Source organism: Plectropomus leopardus, chromosome 23, assembly GCF_008729295.1.
Source record: "Plectropomus leopardus isolate mb chromosome 23, YSFRI_Pleo_2.0, whole genome shotgun sequence".
NCBI classification, from domain to species: domain Eukaryota; kingdom Metazoa; phylum Chordata; class Actinopteri; order Perciformes; family Serranidae; genus Plectropomus; species Plectropomus leopardus.
In genome coordinates this window covers 2,514,772-2,533,689 of record NC_056485.1, presented here as the reverse complement: position 1 = coordinate 2,533,689, position 18,918 = coordinate 2,514,772, and the positions used below count along the sequence as shown (strand labels likewise).

Below are 18,918 nucleotides of genomic sequence, written 5' to 3'. Positions count from 1 at the left end.
GGCAATTTTATAGTAACTTTTTTTTAAATAATTTGTTGCTATTTTTTGTGTAATTTCTTGTGAAGTTGCTCATTTTTTAAAAAGAAATCAAGCCGATTTGCTCAGCTTTTAAAGGTAATAAACACGAGAAAGAAAATGAAGCTGTTATGCAGCTCTCTTCCAAGCCAGACTCCGTTGAGAAAAACAGTGATTTAACATTGCTGAACACAGGAGCTGCTGATCTACTGCTGCCTCAAATAGTTATTTTATTTGTTATATTGTGACTTTGGCATTTAAAAGGGTTAGTTCATACTCGCCAAAGTCACACGATAACACTAACTAACGAACTGATGGAGACAGCAGTGGACCAGCAGCTTCCTTTTTAGCATTAGTTAATCACTGTTTTTGTTAATGGAGTCTGGTGGCTTTGGCAAGAGCATAAATGTGTACTGAGGGAGTTAACAGTTTCCCTGTTAGAACATGCGGTGACGTGAGTAGTGAAAATACTCTTAATATAGCATACACTCAAACTGATATTGATTTCCTTTTTTTTTTTTTAGGTGGCTTAAATATGTTTTTTGCTTGACCTCCATCCACAGCATACATTGCTTAGCTTCAGTGTCAGACTCCTGCCTGCTTCTCCAAACTGGTGGTGTACCGACTGAAATCTACTGTATGTAACACACTGACTATGGATAAGTGCCTCATGCAAACCCCTCTTCAAAAAATCTGAAGCATCCAAGAGCCACATATCAAAATTTGAAGTGAAGGAGTGACATTTCACTGTTTTTATTTAACTCCAGCTTGAAACCAGCTACCTGGTGTGATTGATTGTAAGCACTCATTCATCATTAGTTTGTGTTTTAATTGGCAGCCAATTGCACACCGACTATGAACTCGTCATTGACTCATGTGGACGTTTGAAGCCAAAGTAACGATTATGACCAGATTACAACCAACAGACGTGTAAATATCCACTGGTACCATTAGGAACCTGTCCATGACTGAAGCCTTGGAAGTAATTAATTTAGGATAGTTACTGTGTAACATTGTCCACTTCTGCTCTATCGATAGCTTCTTTCTTGCTAGCTCTATGTTGCCTTACTTTGCCTTTGTGTTCTTTTCTAAAGTAGGTGGCCTTTAGTTTGGAGGATAGCTAAACTAGGCCTGTTTCTAAGGATTAGAGAAGCCCAGGAAGACCATGCACTGTTGACACGGAGCCACATTAGGTGGCCCTGCTACATCCTATTTGCTTGATGACTCGTGGTTTTTGTTGTTTTTGTATCTGCAAGTAATAAAGACCTGATGAAAATAGAATGTTATGAGTCTGAGGATGTTTATTAAAAATATGAGTGCACATGTTCATAAACCACTCAGTGTTAGGAGACTGTACACCAGGAGTACTCAACTTGCTTTGGTTTGGGGCCACATTTGCAAAATGGATGGAGGCCAGGGGCCAGTTGCAGCAGTCCCATACACGTTTTGTAGGATTTTAGGATGTCTCTAGGACTTTAGGACACCTTTGGAATTTATGGATGTGTCTAGGAATTCAGGACATTCCTCGGATTTTAGGAAATTTCTAGGATTTCTAGTAAAATAAAATTACAATTTTTTTTGTTGAAATTCTTATTTTATTCTCACAATATTATGACTTTATTCTTTAATCACGAGTTTAGTCATATAATATGACTGTTTTCTATAAATTTGAGGTTAATCTCATAATATTGTGACTTTGTTCTCATAAATTTATGAGTTTAATCTCACATTGTTTTTTTTCTCTGAAATTTACAAATTTTATCCTGTTATATCTTGTAAATTTTTTCTCGTTATATTACAACTTTTTTTCTTGAAATTGTGACTTTATTCTGTTAATACTATTTCTTAATTCTCGAATCTAAGATTTTTTTCGTCTCTTTAACATGGCCCTAATCCTCTATTGTAGTTCTGCACCACCCCCTCCCCTCTCATTAATAACGAACAGTCCCTAAATCAAAAAATAATTAGCAAAGTTAAAACTTTGACTCTCTATATCCAAATTCAGTCACAGTTTTGTATTATTTCATAGACTTTAATGTGTCATTTTCTCTTCTTTTTTATTTTTTTAACCACTGCTACATTTGTATTTTTATTGTGACCAAAGAAGAAGAAGAAGAAGAAGAAGAGGCGCGAGCTAGAGCACGACACGGAAGGTCGACTCCACGGTTGAGCTAACAGAGGTGACGGACTTGTAATTTTTTACAGTGTGGAGACTCTTCGCTCATGCGTGATGTGACTCGAGCAGCACTCGGGACTATTTGCACTCAGACAGTCGCCTGGAGTGTGTCAACGTTTGCCGAGTTGTGTGTGAGTGTGTCCGCCGGATCGATACTCCAGCAATTAGTCAGCTCCAATTAGTTCCCATTAAGCAGCTGGTCAACTACAGCCCGCAGTCAGAGTAAGTCCGTCTGCTGCCGTCTTCTCCCCGGACAACAACAGCTGGGATGTGTGAGTAGAAAGCCCGCCAGGCTCACGCGCAGCACCCAGAGGTGTCTCCAAACATGGACAGGATAGGGGTGTCGTTCCTGGACCCTCTGGATGATTACGAGTTAATCCACCGGATTGGGTGCGGCACCTACGGAGATGTGTTCAAGGTGAGTGAGAACATTTTCACCGCAGAGCACACACACACGGAGAAACCACCTCCATCGGTAGTTCATCAACAGAGATTCTCACTGCACTCACACACACTTCCTGTCATCACGGTGAAACTGTGTTTTTACTCAACTCTGATATTTATCACATAAAGTGCCGCACGTGAGAGCGTTTTTTTCTTGACCTGAGGCATGATGTCAACACTGGAAATCTTATCCTTGCCTCTGTGAATGTTAAAAAGCCTTTTCTCCTGCAGAAAAACACACTCTGCTCCATGTCAGACTACATGCAGTGTGAAAATGATGTTTGAGTTTGAAGGAAATCATGCTGAAAAGTGTCAATTAATTTGGAATCCCCCTGAGCAATAGAATCAATGTAAAGGAAATGGATCCAAAACAATTTGTGTGTGTGTGAGAGTGTGTGTGTGTGTGTGTGTGTGTGTGTGTTTGTGACATTATGTCATTAGAACAAAGCCATTTAACCCTTTCAACCCTTAAAGAATCCCAGTATCCCTTGGAAACAGATAGGTATTTTACAGAGCACAGTCGCAGCCTGTTGCATCAGTTGTGCCACAGGTTCATGTTGCTTTCAAAAGGAATATAATAATAATAATAAAGTCCCTAGTCGCAATGTTATTTTATGTGAAATATATATGTGTGTGTGTGTGTGTGTGTGTGTGACATTATGTCATATATATATATATATATATATATATATATATATATATATATATAGCCCTGAAATACTAGCACGAAGCAAACTGGCTTAATTCATTTTAAAAACGGGGGAGAAAAAGGCAATGACCCAAAAATTTGCAAGAAATTAGTAAAAAAAAAAAAAAAAAAAAAAAAAAACCCACAAAAATTCCCTGAAAATTTGTAAAAGAAAAAGAAAAGAGTGAAACAATGTTAAAAAATAAATATAAATACATTATAAATACATTTATTTCCTCTAGGTTTTTTTCTTTTTCTCCTAACTTTTATCCCTCGATAATTTTCCAGTAGCTTTTCTTTCTTTTTCTGAATCTACCACTTTCTTGCAATTTGTGGAACATTTGAAAGTTGCTGATTGAAGTTGCTGATTGCCTTTCTTCCTGTTTTAATTGCATGCAATGCAATCTCACAAATTAAAATTTGCAATACTGGTGAAAAGCGTCCAAAAGCAGCACAAGGCAAGTGATGTTGCCCTAGGTTTCAAAGGGTTAACTCCAGTCTGAACAAGATAGTGATGTGAATGTGACGGCTAGTGTTAAAGCACTCTGACTGTTTGGAAGACTAAAGGCGTTATACAAGAGCAGTCCATGTACCATTGCTATCCATTCTGATAACTGATTAATTGAATGAATCATTTCAGCAATTTTTCAAGTGAAAATGTCTAATATTTTCTGGGAGCACTTTTTTGTGACCCTTAGCGGCTTTTTTAAAGATTATTTTTTTGGGGGCATTTTTGCCTTGTTTGATAGGACAGCTAAGTCAGACAGGAAAGGTGGGAGAGCTGAACATCTGCCTCAGCCTCTCTGGGGCACACACTCAACCAGGTGAACCAGAGGTCGCCCCAGAACCAGGTTTTGTGTTTTTTCACAAACAGATTGCTGCATTTCCGAGCAGCATTTGAGCCACCAAATTTGGGTATTTTACTGCATTTCCTGTGGCTTTTGTTCCACCAAACCTGAGCAGTATATCAAGAGATTCTTGTGCCTGAACCTGATCACACCTTCACCACAGCGTTGGTTAGACACATAAAACTTGCAGTGTATGTTCTCCTAATAATGTACACACGTTACATATCAGTGGTTTGCAAAAACGTGAAATATCTCTCTTGGTGATTAGGTTGTGGTTGGACACATCAAGCAAATTGAAGGTGTCACCGTGGGCTTTAAAGAAGCGTTAATGCCATTTTTAAAATACTTTTTGACATTTTAATAATCTGGCAGATGAATATGAATAATAAAATATTAAGTTGCAGTTCTATAGCTGATGTTCAGGGGTTAGATGTCACAACCTAAACAGCCTCAAAATATCTGCTGATTGACACATTCATATCTATTCATAGACAGTATATACTGTCATAGCATGTAGCCTTTGTATTCAGAAGGAAACTGGCTCATGTCGTCTCTTTTCTCGTCATGATTTGAGCGTCAGGATGCAAACATCCTGTGCTGTGAACCCGCCCCGGTGCTGCGTGCATCCTGCAGACGCAACACAAGAATTTGTATTGTTTCTGTCTTTTTTTTGACACCCTACACCAGAAACAGATCATATCCTTAAGACTAATGTCTCAATTTCAGTGTGTTTTCAGTATGTTTTCAGTGTTTGTTCTTGTTATGTTCTGGGCCGAACATTCAGTCAGTGCAGCAGCAGCTCTGGAAACTGCTCTGCCTACATACACAGGGATGACAAGTGTCATAAAAACCAGCACGGTGTTTTGGTAAAGCCTGGAGCACAGCTTCAGAGCTGCTGCTCAGAGCTTCTTGTGTGTGTGGATCTGTACTGAGGATGAAGCAGACTGAAGGTCACAGCATTGGCATTGCAGTGAGCCCTTGTATTTGTCATATTCTGCACTCAGGTTTTGTCACTTTCTGTGAGCGGGGGCTGACAGACTAATCGGGCTGGCTCAGGCCCGGCAGTGAGAGATGTTGGTGGGTAACATGAGTAATTATTTAGGCGCATATGCTGAACCGTTTCACGTATTTATCCAAAACTTTTTGATAAACAAGCTCAATTTTGTGCCTTTTTATGCACTATAGCAGTGCCACTCAACTTGGGGCTTGCATGCCAAATCTGCCCCCCCCCCCCAAACCATCTTAGAAATGTCCTATTGTCTGAGAAACGTCCTAAAAACCTAGAAATGGGCTAGAATCATAGAAATGTACAAAAATCCCAGAAATACGCTAAATCCTAGAATCATGTAGAGTATCCTTGCTTCAGTGCGTAACCGCTCAAAGTGAGAATTTTTCGGGGCTAAAATGCGTATGTGTAGGGTTAGGGGGGCAGGTGGAGCATCTGGAGGTGCTGGCCTCGGCCTTGCTGTTGGGGGCGATATTTGGCATTTGCCAGTTATTTTTAGTGGCGGTTCATTTCAGTGATTGCCATTAAAATTAATGAATGAATTCAATTAATTAATTGTTTTAGGGGTCGACTGATATTGGTTTTTCAGGGCCGATATAGATTAATAATAATATTAATAATAAATTTAATAATAAATAATGACTCCAGTAATCAAAATTTGGAACTGATATGCATTTACAATAAAAATGACAATCTTGGGGCGTCAGGTAGCTGAGTGAATAAAGCAGGCGCCTCATATATGAAGGCTGTGTCCTTGCCGCAGCGACCGCAGGTTCGATTCCGGTTTGCGACCCTTTGCTGCACGTCTTCCTCTCTCTCCCCCTTTCAGGCTAGCAATCTCCTGTCCTATCTAATAAAGGCAAAAACCAAAACTTTGTAATATAATAATTTTATCAGCGAACATTAAAATAAAACACTGATACAGATAATCAGCATCGGCCCCAATAATCGATCAGGCTGATAATCTGTCGACTCCAACTGTGCATCTCCCTCTGTGTCTGAAACATTTGCTAAAGGCATTTTTACAAAGTTTTGTGCTGGAGTTTGATATATTCTAAATTTTGACAGAAATATTTTCATTTTTATTGTAAATGCGTATCGGTTAAAACCTTAAAACATTTTTTTAGAAACCATTGTGAGTCTGACGTCTAAGGAGTTTGATGCCAAATCAGTGGTGTGTACTCTTTTTTTTTTTTTAAAGCTGCGCTGATTTTTTGGCCACTTTTTATTTTCAGGTAATTTTCTTGTACTTCTAACAGATTTCTTGCTATCTCTGAGTCATTTCATCTGTTGTTGCTCATTTCCTTCTTCCCATGTTTTTAAATAAAATTAACGCCAATTTGCCAAACGTTTAAATAAATACTTATTGAATTTTCCATCTTCGCTGAGCAAGTTTTGTGTGAATTAGTATTAAAAGCCCACTCCATATGGACGCCTGTCCCAAACATATAAGCCTGTTGAGTTCCGTGATTTAAGCCAATTATAGCCCAGCTATTAATTGAAGTTTTACGGTAAATGAGCCATTACACATTATACACATTCATTCCATCATTCATATGAATACACTGAATGATGCAGCTTTAAAATTCCATATTGCAGCTATACACACAAATATCTCAACAAATATTATCACAAATATTTGACAGCTTAGCTCCTTATGATGATAAGAAAGTTCTGATTAAATCTTCATCCTGATATGTGCAATATTCAGCTGACTTTGACTGTGGTTTTCTGAGCTATCTTTGCATGACTGTAACATTTGCACATATTTGGGCCTGTGTGTGTGTGTGTGTGTGTGTGTGTGTGTGTGTGTGTGTGTGTGTATGTGCATGCGCTGTGAATGGGAGCAGCCATACACAGTGACAGACAATAGCACATTCTCACTCCCACTGCTGCTGCTGCTGCTGCTGCTGGTTTGATGGAACTGTAAGAGCAGCAGTCAGGGGTGAAACCTCTGGTCATGTGACTGTGTGGGATTTTGGTGGACTCTCATTACACCGCCGTTATTCAGAGGAAACTCAGCTCAGAGCTCGTGTGTGTATGATCTTGATTCATGTCCTCCTGCGGCTGTGACCAGCGTCAGCCGCTCTATGTTTCTGAGTTTCTGTCCTTGATTGTGTTTCAAATTGAAGTAATTTTTGTTTTGCACATTTGAGCATGAAAAGTAATTGGAAATACCATATGTACTACTGCAGGTCAGTTTTTACTGTAAATATAGTTGGCGGTAGGGCTGTGCAATATGGCTTTAAAATAATATAGCAATATTTGTAGTAGGGGTTGACAGATTATCAGCCTGGCTAAGTATTGGCACCAATATTTGGCATTTTGCTGATTACCTGTATTGGTGATTTATTTTAATGATTGCTGATAAAATGTATTAAACCTCAGTGAACTATTTTCATTAGTTCATTTTTTAATTTAAATTTTCACTTTATAAAAAAAGATGTAGGGAGCTTGCTGTATATGGTGCTGAAAAGAAGATTTGATTAAACATTAGCCAAAGGTTTTTGTCAGAAAGATTTTCATTTTTATAGTAAATGCATATCGGTTCCAAATATCAGTTATCAGTTTCATTAACCACTAATAATCAGTATCGGCCCTGAAAAACCAAAATCGGTTGACCCCTAATTGGAAATAGCAGACATAAAACCGTACATAAGTTTTTAATGTAACTGCAGTTGGCTGTATACAGTTGTTTTTCCAGGAAGAAAGCAAACCTCTCTGTGCCGTCTGTGATCTGTCTCTGCACGTGTTGCTGCTGAACGTTGGTGGAAATTGGAAAAGAAACCTTTGTTCCGCAATTCTGATGGATTGACACCCAAAAGTGCAGCTCAGTACTTATTGTGGAGGTTAATTACAAAGTCCTGATCTCAAAGCGCTGTCAGACTGTATAATCATACCTCTGCTGAGACACATCTCACAATGCAGCAGAGTTGCAGGTTTTGTGCTGAGAAAGTGAACTTTTCCCAGAGAGAAGCGCTGATTCTAAGACAGGCTGAAAAATACTCTGTGCCACATCCAAGCACGTCTATTATAAAACTGCTACATCACAAATCTAGAAGCTATTGTGCACGATGAGGTGTACAGATAAATAACGGATAAGGTGGAGGTGCAGTGACTGCAGGTTTGGTGCCATCATATCTGTGTAGAGACTAAAACCTGTGCTCACTCATGCAACCTCTGGCTGGAAACATGACCTGAGCAGATGGCTACATTTTTGACTCTCCAAAAAGGTAAATAAGCTTCAGAATAAATGTAAATTAAAAGTATTAACCCTGTTTAACCTGAAAAAATCGGCTTCTTTCAAAGCTGGGGAGGAATGAGCAATTTTACAAAAATGACCTAAATGTTAGCAAGAAAATTACAAGAAAACCCTAACCCTAACCCTAACCCTTAACAATAACAAAAACAACAAACACCCACAAACAAGCAAAAACATAAATAAATAAAAGTAAATTAATTATTATTTAGTCATTTTGGAAATTTTCCCCTACCTTTAAAAAAAGACATCCTAGATCTACAAATTTCTTGCAATTTGCAGAACATTTCTTGCAAAATTGCTCATTATGCCTCCCCCCCATGTTTTCGAAAGAAATCAAACCAATTTGCTTAAGGTTCAGAAATTTAACCCTTTAAAACCTGAAGCAATATCACTTTTCTTGTGCTGCTTTTAGATGCCTCTCACATGTATATGATCTTAAGCAAGTTGTTGCAATTTCTTTCACAACTTTGGAAAAAAGACAGTGAGACACTTGGTAAGAAATTATCAACAAATTGGATGAAATAATTAGACTTAGAAAATTATTTTTTAAAAGCTAGGGAAAACTACTTACAATGATCATAACTACATATTTGAAACTATGTTGCAAAATATATATAATGTTTTTTAGCACTTTTCTCACAGTGTTTTCTTGTTGTTTTTTTCATCATTTATTTATTTTAAGCTAATTTTCAGGTAAATGTTTGTTGTACTTTTCACTATTGTTTCTTTTGATAATTTTGGGGTCATTTTTTCTTGCCTTCCTCTTATGTTTTTGAAAGAAATCAAGCCAATTTGCTCTTGTTTCAAAGGGCTAAATTCCTTTAAAAGGTGTTTGAATGCAGCACAAAAAAATGCCGATCCAGGTTTCAAAGGGTTAATTACTATGCTACTGACAGTTGTTCTTACTTTTCAACAAGGCTTATCATTTTGTTGCAATATGCAACATCGTCCAGCCCAAGCTTTCTCCCAAGAGGTTGTTGATTTGTCAACCAACTGATGGAGAAACATTTCATTATCGAGTGGCTGCATCATCCTGCATGGATACAGAAACAGGCTGATTCTTTAAGTGCCATCTGTTTTTCTTGCAGTCATCACTGCTGCTGTGCAGTATGAAGCATCAGTATCTGTGGCGGGTTTCCATTACAGATCTGTGCAAAACTTAAGCGATCTTATCAGAATTTTATTAAAACACAATTGCAAGATGCGTTTCCACTGAGTGATGATATGCAACTTCTCTTGCGATGTTATGTGACTTTCCAGGCGTGACAACATCCCGGTAACCGTGGCGATGGATGTCGACAACATTGGCAGGTTTATTTCTATTGCAACCACTCGATAAAGCCAGTCTAATATCGCTATAATTTCTCTGTCTCATATAAGAGTTTAGAAGATCTCTCTCTCTTCCTCTGTCTACACTATGGATCTATTATAAATCTGGATGCAGCTGTGGGGGCGGGGCCTCTTTACTTTTTCTTCTTTTTTTGGTTTAAATGTGGTTGGCATCCAAGTCAAATTACCGCCACCTGGTGATACACATTATATGATATGTAAATGCGAAAAAAGTGTTTTCATTGCAGTTTTGCAAAATATTGCTTTTTCGAGTCGCCTGAAATACCACCTCATGCGAGCGTAAAAACTTTTTTCCCATAAATGGGAGTTTGTTTTTTTTTTTCGAAGTTGACTTGTTTCCATTAGGGGTATTTTGTTTTCGCAACTTCAATTTGCGCAATTTGAGGGTTAATGGAAACTGGCCTTGTGCTATTTGTGCTGCCCTGTGTTCAATGATTTAGAACAGTGGTTTAGCTGTTGACCAGAAATTAATCTGAGGTGTCCTAATAAAGGACTGATAGGGTTAATGAGGCCGCGTGTGTGATTTATGAGAAGTGATGTTTCATGTTGCTCTTTTAAGGTAGTGAGAGAGCACTTTACTGGTTGCATGACAGCATTTTAGGATGGATTTCTTTGTAAACACAAATGCTGCAGGAGAGTTAGCGTGTCCAGAGAGAAGATTCAGAACGAAGCTCCGGGTGATTCTATTTGATACCTTTGACATCGAGATTTGCTCTTTGTCTCATGTCTCATAAGGCATTTATACTACCCCTGTGTTTTCATCACACAGAAAAGTACCAGACAGTACTTACTGCACTCTCAGGACCTCTTTTTGCTCTCTGTCCCAAATGCTCTGACAGAAACTGGGGAAAACGGCTTCTGGGTATTCTGCACCCTCAGACTGGAATTTGTTTCAGAATGACTCAAAACTCAAAGAGCTGGTGTTGATAAATGTGTTTGAATCTAAAATGAAAGACTGTGAAGCAGATTCTGTAGGATGTGGATGTGTTTAGCCTTCCTGGTTGTGCAACTGACCCCCAGAAACTTCTCCTTTGACTCATAGAAAGTTCTCTTTTAATGTAAATTTTATTGCTTGTGAATTGTATTTTCTCTCCCTTTGCGTCTCTGTCTGTAACTTTGTGTTCTCACTGCTGACTGACTTGGCCTGGTCTCCTTTGGAAAACAGATTATTAATCTGTTAATGGGACTATAATGGGACTATCTATAATGGGACCAACCTGGTTAAATAAAGGTTAAATACATAAATGAATGCATAAATAAATATACAAATTTTATAATTCTGTCAAAAAAGGTATGAAGTGGAAAATTGAAAATCCTGGAAAAAAAAACAGTGAGGAGGGATTTTGTGAGGATTGTTTTTTTTAGTTTTACCTTAGGCTATTTTAAATAAAAAAAAGTCACACTCCAGCCACCCCCCACCACCACCACAACACCAGCACAGAAGCTAAGTGATGTCCTGCTGTGGACGGGGACGCAGTAAAACATTTTAGCAACTGAAAAAATCAATATCAGTTTAAGTGTGTTTTTCTCAGGGGAGTCTGGTGTTTTGTGATATAACGTTTTCAAATCCCCATCTGTAAGGACTGTCTCACAGCAAGGTGAAGCGGGGAAAATATTCCAAATATAGCATACGCTTAAACTGATTCTTTTTCTTTAGGTGGCTTAAAACTCATTTGATTATATGTACATTACATGGCGGTTTTCTACTCAAAGTTATTATATCAACAGTTATGACTGTGATGCGGTCTATATCATAGACTGTCTGAATAATATAGTTTTCTTGCATTTAGCTGAAAGGGAGCGGATTATGTCGGACTGGTGGTCACGAGTTCTCCAGGTAATATTAGTGTTGTTGTCTTTCCCCAACAACTAGTCTGAAGTTGCTATACTGAGTTAAGCGTCATGTCTGTGGACATTCATGTCCCATGTAATGCTTTACATCTGTGCTCAGTCGGAAATGTCTCATTATATAGAAATTCCGGTTTGGCCTGAGACTGTAGATCATTTCTACTTTAACTATTCGGGTGCCTGATCAAAGTACAGTGAAGCTTCCGCTCCACATTTGTACGTAACCCCAAACTGCTGTTATTTCAGGCTTAGCTATCTAAAAACCATCTCAGAGACGTTACTATCACTGCAGTCACAGGAAGCCCTGCGGTGGAACAGGAAAGAAAACAGGAAGTGAATGCAGCCAGGCCACAGGTTGTGTTGAGGCGACCTGCGTGTCCCATTGGTGGCTGCCTGGTTTGTTGTGGATGCCCAGAGTGAAAGGCAGTCCGTGTGACGTCAGAGCAGTTGCTGAGCGGATGACTGATGTTCCCAGGAAGAAGTGAGGAAGTAGAAAACACAGTAGAGCAGCTTTGAAACAACATCCTCCATCACCTCTGATGGAGTAATGTGAGAAAACTCTGTTCACAGATTCACCCCAACTGGATCAACTGGTTAGGACTGCTACTGAACTACTCTGACTTTCACTTATATTTTGACTTCACTTTAAAAGCTCTGCAGTGACACTGAGCAGTTTATATTCTTTCGTGCACATTGCTGAATTGTTAATAGCCTGGCTGCTGATCAGTGGTCACCTTTTTTTTTAGTTTGTCAGATGTTTGATAGCAAATGAAAACTTCAGTGTGAGGTATGTCACAAAGACATTAACCCTTTGAACACTAAGCAAATTGGTTTGATTTCTTAAAAAAAACATGGGAAGAAGAAAAACTTAGGAAGAAATGACCCAAAAATAGCAAAAAATTAGTAAAAAGTTTTTAAAAAGGAAATTGCTTGAAAATTAACATGGGAAAAAAGAGACTTAAAAAAGCCAGATAAGGAAATGACCAGAAAAATGCTTCAATTATGATAATAATTAATTATAGTAATTCTGTAACATGATTTTAAATATGTAATTTTGATCATTATAAATAAAATTTTTCCCTAGCTTTTTTCTTTTTTTTCCTCTGACATTTCCCCCCTAGCTTTTTAAAAATAATTTTCTAAATCTACTAATGTCTTGCAATTTTGAAAGAAATCAAACCAATATTCTCAGGATTCATAGGTGAAAATACTTGTTAAAGGTGTTTGAAAGCAGCACAAGAAAAGGAATGTTGCTTGGGTTAAAGGTCCCATACTATGCTAATTTTCAGCTACATACTTGTATTTGGGGTTTCTACCAGAACATGTGTACGTGTTTAAGTTTCCAAAAAACACATTATTTTTCCCACGCTGTCTGTTTGAATATACCTGTATTCAATCAATTTCTGAAACGCTCCGTTTTAGTGCCTGTTTCTTCAGGCCTCCTCCCTACAAAGCCCACTCTGCTGTGATAGGTCAGCATTTCTGGGTCTTCCATGTGTGCTCTCTGTGTTTTTGGGTCATCATTGAAGCCAGGAGTGACTGCAGCGGCACAGTAGCAGCAGTTTCTACATTTTTATAGTATAGTTGTGACATCACAATTTCAAAAGTGCTGACAGCTCATTTAAAGTCGCAGTATCTAAATATAGACTGTGTGCACTGAGTGTTTTGATACCTTCACAGTTTTTAAATAGATCCTATTGCCTCTCTTCAATAATAAAAAAACAGGGAAACAATATAGGTCATTAAACCCTTTAAAATCAGAGCCAATTTTGATTTTATTTCCAATACATGGAATGAAGGCGATGAGCAACTTGATAAATGGCACAAAAATAAGCAGGAAATTGGTAAAAACAATATAAGAAAATTATCTGCAAATAAGCAAAAAAAGAAAAACACCAAAAACAAACAAGAAAATTATCTTTAAAATGTGCTAAAAAATGCAAAAAAAATCTGTAGCATATTTTTAAAAATAAAGCAGCATTGTAAAGTAAAGTATTAAATATTAAGTGTATTTTTCTGGACATTTTTTCCCTTTTTTGCTAATTTTTTTGCAATTTGCAGGACATTTGCAGTCGCTCATTATGTTTTTATGATTATTATTATTATGATGCTATCATAATAATAATTAAAAGATGCTAAAGTCAAAATTAAATTCTACACACGGGGCATTAACAGGCACCTTTTATGCTTTTCTACATTTTGTGACTTAATATTTAATGTTACAATGAAGGATGTTCATACTAAACATGGGCAATTTTTCAAATAATAAGGTAAAAGTATGTAGAAGTAATCCTCAGATTTCCTACCGTTCTGAATACTCCGTTTCAGGCAGTATGATGTCATGTTGTGCTGGATTTTGTTACATGGTCATCCTTGCAACTGCAAGTATTTACATTGCTAAGTCTACGTTGCTACATGTAGCCACAGGCGAATGTCAGGGAAACATGTAAACTTTGTTGCAGATGTTGTAAATTTCTCCCTGAATTGGGATCGCGGCTGATGAATTTTTATGTGTTTGGTGAGTCCCTGACCATTTCACCCTCACAATAAGCTGACTATCAGTTTTACTTTGACTCACCAGGGGCCTGTCTTTGACCGTCAGCAGGAGAAAGCTCTTTGTGCCAATGCTGTTTGTATTGATCCCTGTGCTGTGGAATCAATACAAGGTTAAAGCTAAGGTGAGACAGCAGGCTGATCTCATCGCAAGTCTTCATCATCAAAGCATGCTGAGCACTTGGATATATGCCCAGCTTTTTATATATCTTGATGGAGCAGGCAGGTGGCAGAGCTCCAACCACAGCTTAGTGTATTAAGACTGTGTTTGGAAAATGATGGATGTGACTGCATTAACCCTCCCGGTATGTTCATTTGTCAATACAGCAAGAACAGTTCATGTTTAACCACACAAAAGTTGCCATAAACCAAAAACTCCGAGTAAACACCAATGAAACCTCATTATTAACACAATTTCAACAATTAAATCAATATAAGATGCAGTGGTGTTATGTGTTTGAGCTTTAAAAAAAAATGAAAATTTGAATTACAGTTTTACTTTTTTTAAAATTTTGTTTTGAATTTTTTAAACTTGGGGGGGGTGAGCAACTCGGCATGACATGTCCTGCAAATTGCAAGAAATGAATAAATGGTGACAAAAAAATGTACATTGTAAAATTATTGGAATGATATATATTTAAAATTGTTACAGAAAAAAATGTTTTGCTTTTTTTTTTCTTTTTACAAGGTTTTTTGGGGGTTCATTTCATGTTTGTTTTGGGTTTTTTTAAATTTCTTTTTCGCTTATTTTCAGGTTATTCACCTGTATCCTTATTTTTTATTTATTTTTCTCTTTTTTTTTATTTTATTTTTTTTTTTACCAATTTCCTGCTATTTTTTTGGGCCATGTCTTGTCAAGGTTCTCATTACTTTCCATGTTTATGAAAGAGGTTAACCATTTTGCTCATTTTAGGAGGTTAACTGCTGTGTCAATTTGACCCAAACAGTAGCTCTGTTATATAAACCATTTTCTGGTGACACCAATTAAGTCCAAAAAGTTGCATACTGAAATAAATGCTTTAAAATATTTGCCAAAGATTTTCAAATCTTAAAATGAGCCAAATTGATCTGCAACATAACAGGAGGGTGAACGACTAGTTATGTATTTTCATCCTAAAGCTCTCAGTTTTTGAGAAAGGCTCGCTCATTCTTACTAAACATGCTCATCACAGTCTGGCTGAAAGTCTTGTAGAGTCTGCATGTTGGTTTCTGTAGACTTTTACCCTTCATGTCCTCTGAGGCTGATGTGTTAAGTAACACAGAGACGTTTTGCAATGTTGTGCAAAACACAGTATAGCCTCGTCTGGAGCACAGAGCGGCAAGATACCAGCTGTGTGAAGGCACAACATCCAGTCTTTCAAAACCACAACAGTGCACTCTGCCACAGCAAGGTTCTGATGCACATTACATGAGTATGATCTGCTCTGTGGGCTGGAGACAGCAGGCATGAGCCAAGGGGCTGAAGTATAACCTTGAGTGCCTTATGAAAGAGGTAAATTGTAGAGAGATGGAAAGCCATTGTGCATGGGGAAATATAATATTTGCTAACAAGAAGACACAAGATGATGTATTTTTGTAGGCCAACTAGGAAGTTAGCATCGCACTGGTTCCCTCATTGAAAACCTATTGGGATTTTCGATTATCGCCAACAATAAGCTCTGTGACGAACACAAGTTTTTGATGCTGACACATTTTGCTCAGCATGATAATCTTCACAGATCAACACCAAGTCTGTGTTTTGAAGCGTAAATGAAATCACTAGAAGCAAAAAGCTATTGTTAGGCTATAAATGAACTGCAACGCGGTCGCACGAGTTAAACGTCACCACGTAGAAAATACTACAAACACTGCAGAAACAGAAATAATATTCTAAACAGATAAATCTACAAGTTGGGGCGTGAATGTTGCTGTAAAGCTGTAAAGGTGGGCGAGTGGGTTGAATGAGTCGCCTTTTTCAAGACGAGTAAATTCATTCATTCATTCATTCATATTTGTTTTATTTGCTCATGTCAGTTTATAATTTCCAAAACAAGTAAGAAATTTTATTTATAAAGCCCATTATCACAAGTCACAGTTTGTCTCAGGGGGCTTTACAGCATACAACATCCCTCTGTCCTCACATCGCCAAAGAAGCCCCCCCCCCCAAAAAAACCTGTAACGCCTGTAAAAGGTCCCTGTTGTTGCTGTAAAACAACAACAAAACCTAGTATACTCTTTTTTCTCATAACACTTGGACACACTCCATGAAAGAACAGGAGCAGGAAGAAGAAAGTCTGAAAATACCTGCCCCTTTTCTTAGTAAACAAATAAACAATCAATTACAGCCCTCTTAACGTGCTCATTTCAGCTCATAAGTTCATAATGTCCCTTTTTTTAAATTAAATAATATTTGAGCTGCATTAAGTCATTATCCAGAGAACCTTCAAAGTTTAGAAACAGGGTTTATACGGATATATTTTATGTTGCAGAAGAAAATGTCTAAATGTCTTTAGCCTGTTTTAACCACAGACATTATTTAAGGCATTTTACAGAAAACCCCGTTCAAAAATCCCAGAGACTTTGAGACGAGGGAACAGAAAGTGGTAAAATGCTAACAGACTTCCATATTTTAGGACTCATTACTTCACCACTCTCTGAACACATAAATCATGATCTTTGACTCTGGCAGCATATCAGCCTGTTCCAGTCAAGCTCTGTGTGTTTCTCAGATCTTTCTCAAGCACAAAGGCATCCAGAGGACACAGTAAAAGACACAACGCTGCGTGTCACGTCTTCTGTTGGACATATTTAGAATCAATGCATCATTGTATTTCACTCAGTCATTTTCAAACACAGTAAAGGGAACCTGTGTGTATGTGTCCTTCTGTGTGTGGTTTTATGTGTGTACATGCACAACATCCTCCGCTGACAGAATAATTTGTTTCTGCATTAACAACAGGCTATAATGCATATATTTATTTATTAAGTTTTTAACTATCTACATTTTCATCCCTCTCAGGCTCGTAACATCAGGACATCTGAACTGGCAGCTATCAAGATCGTCAAGCTGGACCCTGGTATGTTACACGTGACACTACATGCTCACATGTGCTTATGTGCAAAACAGCAGTTCAAAGGATTTTTTCTTTATTGTTTGAGTTGAATTGTGAAGGAACAGAAACATTTGGGGAACTATGCCCCTGTCAGTCAGCCAGAGCAGAAGATAAATATTAGTTTAACAGGTCAGCTTCGGACAGGACAAGGTTAGACCTCTGGTCTCCATGCTTTTTGCTAAGCTAGGCCTGTATGAGGCCTGAGAAAGTGCTGCTGTGTCAAAAAATAAAATGAATGTTGACAATTGGTGAAATTCACATTGTTTAGAGTCACACAGATTGCAACCAGATTTTATTATTATTAAATTTATTTGTCATTTACTGGGTTTTTTTTTTGCACAGTGTGTCATACAATAAGCCCGTCAGAGAGAGCTGATATTAACCCTCTGGGCTCGCTTTAATATCACACATGCTCTTATCACTCTGCACGAAAAATGCGCTTTTCAAAATCAAGCTTTCAAAAAATGCACATTAATTAATTGCACATTAATATGATTTTCTACCGTCATTGAGATCATTTTCTTAACCAACATCAGTACTAAGCATCAATATCATATATTTATTAATTTTCATAATTTTAACCCTTTTAATGCCAGGTTTTTGTCATGATACCACTATGATTAGAGTTGGAAAAAAACTGAATTATTTTCGATACACTACATTCAAAGTATTTTTTTTGTTTTTTTTTTGCTGCTGAAAGTCTGAGATATATCAATGAGTAGCAGCAATACTGATTTGATTGTGACAGTGCACCTCGTGGAATAGCATGTATTTTCTCCATATTCCAGATATGGTTAAAAAATGACGTCATCAGGTGGAAAACAGTCAAAATGATAAATTCCAAGTCAAAAGCCCAGAATGACACGCAGAAATAATACAATGCATGTTATTATGATGGCTGTGGGATCAAAGATGTTAGTTTGAATGGGTTATAATTGAGCATTTTTTTTAACTTAACAGTCTGAATGTAAGCAAGCAGCAAGCATGAAAATTTCCGAATTGTCAGACTTTTACTTTGAAATTTAAGTCTTACCCGAAAGAATTGTATATGATATTCAGAGAAAACCACTATTGACTATGTAAATATTTAGTGGAGTAATAGCATCCTGAGCAGAGAATGAAGTCCTGCTACCCAGAGCCAGCACAACACTCTGAGATATACTGACGTTAATAATAATAATAATAATAAAACAATTTGTATTATGGCTGGCTAGTAAATAATGTAAAATCCATAAAAAAAAATTTAATATTAACTCTTTGAAACCTGAGCAAATTGGCTTGATTTTTAGCAAAAATATAGATAGAAGGCAATGAGTAACGTAACAAGAAATGGCTCAGAAATTAGCAAGAAATTAGTAAAAAATCTACAAGAAAGTTAACTGAAATTTACACAAGAAAATGTAACAGAATTAAAGTTATAAAACTGTATATCAAATACATGATAATAATAATAATGTTTATCAGTTTATTCTCATATAACCCCATATTAATTCTCATAGTAGCAAGAACCCCAAAACCACCAAATTAGCAAGAATTAGTAAAAAATCTACAAGAAAATTATATCAAATACAAACAAAATAATAATGTATAACGAAATTGACAATAACTCCAAAATTAATTCTCATAATAGCAAGAA

At 37.3% G+C, this 18,918-nt stretch overlaps 1 protein-coding gene across 4 annotated transcripts in view; it reads left to right on the top strand.

Annotated features, from left to right (window-relative positions):
• Positions 1-2,400: 2,400 nt before the first annotated feature.
• map4k2 (mitogen-activated protein kinase kinase kinase kinase 2) overlaps positions 2,401-18,918 on the top strand; it is a 51,395-nt gene continuing 34,877 nt past the window's right edge. For all 4 annotated transcript variants that reach the window (XM_042511970.1, XM_042511968.1, XM_042511969.1 and 1 more), the window contains exons 1-2: positions 2,401-2,609; positions 17,189-17,246. In XM_042511970.1, the coding sequence (XP_042367904.1) occupies positions 2,517-2,609; positions 17,189-17,246 (151 nt within the window). In that variant the 5' untranslated portion in view covers positions 2,401-2,516. The remainder of the gene's footprint in view (positions 2,610-17,188; positions 17,247-18,918) is intronic.